This window comes from Papilio polytes, unplaced genomic scaffold (genome assembly GCF_000836215.1).
Source record: "Papilio polytes unplaced genomic scaffold, Ppol_1.0 DF823923.1, whole genome shotgun sequence".
Classification (NCBI taxonomy): Eukaryota; Metazoa; Arthropoda; class Insecta; order Lepidoptera; family Papilionidae; genus Papilio; species Papilio polytes.
Window position 1 is genome coordinate 3,406,038 of NW_013525281.1, and position 5,266 is coordinate 3,411,303.

The 5,266-nt window shown below is 35.3% G+C and overlaps 1 protein-coding gene across 1 annotated transcript in view; it reads left to right on the plus strand.

Moving 5' to 3' along the window:
• The window catches only part of LOC106102100 (Down syndrome cell adhesion molecule-like protein Dscam2), a 108,837-nt gene that overhangs the window by 84,410 nt on the left and 19,161 nt on the right, over window positions 1-5,266 (plus strand). Inside the window, exons 8-11 of the mRNA XM_013281509.1 lie at window positions 1,746-1,933; window positions 2,357-2,629; window positions 3,082-3,189; window positions 4,996-5,140. Of these exons, the coding sequence (XP_013136963.1) occupies window positions 1,746-1,933; window positions 2,357-2,629; window positions 3,082-3,189; window positions 4,996-5,140 (714 nt within the window). The remainder of the gene's footprint in view (window positions 1-1,745; window positions 1,934-2,356; window positions 2,630-3,081; window positions 3,190-4,995; window positions 5,141-5,266) is intronic.

Sequence of the window (5,266 nt, forward strand, 5' to 3'; positions counted from 1 at the left end):
GAAATTATAAAAACTTTATTTTATTGTTTACATTTGTCAAATGTCAAAATTCAAATGCATAAATGACAACCTTGCTTCCTTGATGTTGACAACTCGTAGCTTATGGTCTCTTTTCCACATTAGGGTTTTTATTCAAAATACTTAAAGGCGTGAAAATATATAGCTTAAAGCATGACGTAAGTATAGGGCTTTTTATTAAAAAAAAAAAGATTATTCTAAAATATGCTGTAATTGCTGACATCTTAGGCAACAAAGAAATGTGTGTTTACACTTCATTATAATAGTATAGATTACTAAAGTGATCATCCTCTATCAGTTAAATTACCTTACTAGTCCTTACATCTTACATTTTTCGTGACCTTGGCAATGTACAGTCTCGACAATCCGCAGTGTTTCACTTCAGGAAAAAATTCCTTGTTCATTGAAACGACACAACTCCGCCTCTTTCTACAAATTACTAATTAGGTAGTAGTAAGTGGTGCAAGCGAAGGGGAAATAATTAAAAAAAATTAGCGGTGTATCACTAACCGACGATTTGGGTACAGGCACATTTATTAGCTGTATTGTATTTTAGTTCTGCGTTTCATTTGAAAATGTTCGAAATCATATAGAGTCTAGGGTGGAATACCGTCAATTTCCCCGATTGTACATATATGCTCAGCTGGTATACTAGGTGTTAGACAGTTGAATTTCTTTTTTATTGTATTACTTTCTCTTTGAGCATCAAATAATTACACTAGGCGCAAAGGACATTAATATAATTGTAACAACGTAATTAACTTAAATACTCAGAGGTACTGATTCCGCCAGAATGGTGCGCTATTCCAATACGTCTGAATGACATTGACAGCAGTCAGATAGGGATGGGAGGTATATGCTCTTAACAGTATGTTCTCCTGTAATGTTACAATCATTGCATTGCATTTAATTATGTTACACGTAACATTTACTTAATGAATACGTCATGTAATCATTCAGTTCGCTCTCTGTATAATATTCCGAGAGGAAATTTTATGAATGTGATGAACGATTTACGTAATACGCTTTCAGTTGGATTTTTTGCAATTAGTTTTGAAAAGGGGCTGAAATGCAGCGAGAAATTTGCATTCTAAAGAACTTTCAGAGACCGTGGCTAGGAGGGCGTTCACCTCTTTGCATTCCTACGTAACTGTCGACTCACACAAAGACTATGATATCGAGAAAATGAGCAACCTTTATTCCCGTTTAATTTTATTATATTTAAATATTTTAACAGTCTATAAACTAAAGTTTTACACTCTCGCTTATCCATTATGATCATGAAATCTATGTTCAAAATCTGCGTACCATTAATATTGAAAAAAAAAAAACATTTAAAATAATGATTTAATTTTATTTGCAAAAACAATTGGCAATCATCTCATAGAAGTACTTAGAATATTTCAGTCTCTATCATATCATACTTCATACTAATATTATAAATGCGAAAGTTTAGATGGACGGATGGATGTTTGTTAGAGTTTGTAGCCTAAGTTGCTGAACGGATTTCGATGAAATTTGGCATAGATGTCGAGGATAGTGTGGAAGAACACGTAGGCTACTCACTTTTGTTTTTTTTATTCCACGAGGACGGAGTCGCGGGCGAAAGCTGGTTTTATTTAAAACAACGGTTAATTAGTAGTATGTCTTTTGTTTTTAAAGAAATTAATCCAATCCGTTATTAATTCTAAATTCAAAATAGGAGTTAACGTATAAAATGTTCGCAGGTGGTTTCGCGAGCATCACGAACAGTTGATACCGCTAGAGAAATCGTCTGTTTGGCAAAGAGCGGTACTGCTTGGGGGCGGTCTACTAAGCATACAGAAGGTTAGAAGAGAGGATGCTGGAAGATTTGTATGCTACCTTAATAACACAGCTGGTGAAGAAGCTTTACGTTTTACTCTCATAGTAACAGGTAATCCATAATTTAATCTTCAATTTTACTGTGTGAAAAACGCTTAATTTTACTATCAAACTAACCCTGAGTTTCAACTGCATTTAGCTCTGGAGAGAGGAGTTTAATTTGCTTATGTTGTGAGAATGTGTAATATGTTGGATGGCTACAAAGGTAGAGGAAGACCGAAAGTATGGATGGTTTGTGTGAAAAAGGATATGCTTAAGGAATGGATTCAGATATCACGGCTGATAGAAATGTATAAAGAGCAGCACGTACTGTACCGTCCCTCCGTAGGAACAAGGAAAAGTTAATGATGATGATGACAATGTTAATTAGATGATTTTTGCGCTCCTTTCCCTCCGTCCCTACCTAACGCTGGCATTTTGTATTTCTCAGTTCATCGTCTATACTTGAAGGCGTAAATCAGTCTCTTTGTTACAGAACCAATCTCCGTCCGTGTAAAACCCGAAGTGATCCGAACAAAGCCGAACACGAACATAACTTTCGACTGCAAAGTATCAGGACATCCGATAGAAATAGTTTACTGGTTACACAACTCTAAAGTTGTCAAATCGTGCGACAGAGTGAGGATATCAGAAGACGGCTTTAGGATACATATCAAGAACACACAGGCAAACGATGAGGGCGTTTATCAGTGCTTTGCAAGCAATATGCGGGATCAAGCGTACGGCATATCGGAATATTCGATTGATCGTAAGTTTCTTTTGTCATTTTCAGTGCCAACGATGCGGCATAAATGTGTTAGCAAAACATAATTTTAAGATAAATTTATCAATGTTGCATATAATTAACTTCTATGATAATGCTGTTGTACAACTTCTCCACTTTCTAGGCCAGTTGTTCACGGTTATCTATACTTCTATTCTAATATTATAAAGTGGAAAGATTTGTATTTTTGTATGTATTTAATTCACTCTAACTACTGGGCCAATTTTAAAAATTATTTCACCTTTAGAAAGGTAATCTAACTGTGAGTAACATAGGCTATATTTTGTATTACATTTTAATTTCACGCGGGCGAAGTCGCAAGCAAAAGCTAGCAATTTATGTAACACTCTTGCTCAGCAAGCATGCAAGAAGAGGTCTTTATGTTATACATTAATGATGAATGCAAAGAAATTAGACAAATTAAATTATTCTTTCAGAGTCAGAAAGTCGTGTGCTCGGTGTGGGCAATCGGTCGCGGCGGACGCCTCACGCCCGCAGCGCGCACGTACATGATACCGCAGACTGGAACTTCACTGGAAACAGAGGTAACTTTTACACTTATACTATTTTAAAGTCAATAACTTAAGCGCCAATAGCCTAATGGTTTGGGGTTACTACTGATCTTGCGGTCGAGGGTTCGAATCCCGCCATTCGACTATTGTCGTGAATATCCTAGCAAACATATAAAAATATTTTTAATAAATAAAAGATGTAATCCTCATTATTGTCGTTGCAAAGTAACTAAAATAATTTAGAAGTATCTGCTTTTTTAATTTCTATAGTTTGAAGCTTCGTATTATTGTGTTTAAATTTTAGAGAAGACTTTTACCTTCTAAATTTCTCTTAAGTAATATTTAATACCATAATTCAAAGAGCAGCTACATATAGTTGTGATCCGCAGCAAGCTATTAGAGGTAGCTCGTTCAACTCAAACAAAAAGCTCCAGTGACGCAGACTAGCTCGCCGGGGGCGCATCGACTTTCCTCTACTTAATACTAAACCTGTAAATTCTTAAATTAAGATCATATCTCGTTGACCATAAAGTCCATTTTACTCGTGCCCGCGATGAAATATGCCGCTTTGTCCCATTATTATAACGTCCCTCGTATTTGGTGCGTTTGTTTTGTGCTCGGCTTAATAAGAGAAGCCGATGGAAAGTACACGGTCGTTGCAGCAAGCAGCATAATACGTATTTTATCTCTATACTGCTATATTATTAGAATACTGTCGTACTTATAAGTACAATTAGAGTACATTTATGTCATAACTAATGCTGGTACATTCAAAGATGAACAACCGGCTACCCATTTCGGTAAAATGCAATTTGTTCTAAAGCTGGACAGCAACAGACGTATTACATTATAAAAACCTTTTATAGACTTATGGTAACAGTTCGTACTTCAATCGATCCTAAGTTGAAAAGGACTATAATTGTTCGACCGATAAAACCCTAAATTTATATTAGTATTTCAATAAATTGAAAATGTTTACATTAAACAGAAACTCGTAAATATTTTCATAATATTTATGAGTTCGCGTAATATAAAATATTTCAAACAGAAAGTAATACTTCGTATAGATATAAATAACAAAAGGACATTGTTGTGTAAAACAGAGAGAGAAACAGTCTGTGTAGAGGCTGGCAGCGAATTATTCGTTTGTTTTTATTTTTTTATTTTTATAAAGATTCTGTCTGTAACCGTTTTATGCCGCGGGATACACTTTGTGAATATAATGCCCCTATGTTGCTTTCATAACTACTACGTTTATCTATACAAAAATTACATAGAGTAAAGATTTGTATTTTCGTATGTATTGAATTAACTCAAAAACTATTGGCCGATTTTAAATATTCTTTTACCATTTAAAAGTTACATTATCAGTAAGTAACATAGGCTATATTTTTCATTTTTTTTTATTTAACGGGGACGAAGCCGCCAGTAACAGCTCGTATCTATTCCTCATGTTCATGTTAGTATTATAAAGGGATTTTTCTTTTTGTTCGTGTTTAACAAACTTTTTCTCGACTGGAAGCAACAGACAACAGAGTATTCTTCGAACTTTCGATTTGTTGTCTTCCCCAGCGTTTTTGTGTCAAGTGGGTAGCATGAAAATTTCCGTAAAAGCATTCATATCGCCTTTGACGAAGAATAAGATTATTATTATACACAGACAAGTATAACTGTTGACAAAATTTGTGTGTGATTTGTACTACCCCCGATCGGACAGAAGTATACACAAATGTTATACAATTTTTGTCGATGTCGTTACGAATATTTCGCAAACTTGTGCCAGGCTCTTAGTTTTGATGGTATTATTCTGTATGCTATAAACCAGTTGTTTCTTCTCAGAATCCAAGCCGGAGCTGGTGTATTGGTTTTCGGAGCAGACCCTGCAGCCCGGGCCCAGCGTGTCTCTGAAGTGTGTCGCCATGGGACATCCTCCACCACAGTTCTCATGGACGCTTGACGGGTTTCCTATTCCTACTAACTCGAGGTAAGAAAGTTCCCAGTGAACATATTTCTTTGAAGACTATCTTTAAGAAGGATGATTGACCTTTGGCTATTATTAAAATATATTTAGTCAGTTTTTTTTTATAATTTAAGGTGGCAAACCAGCAAG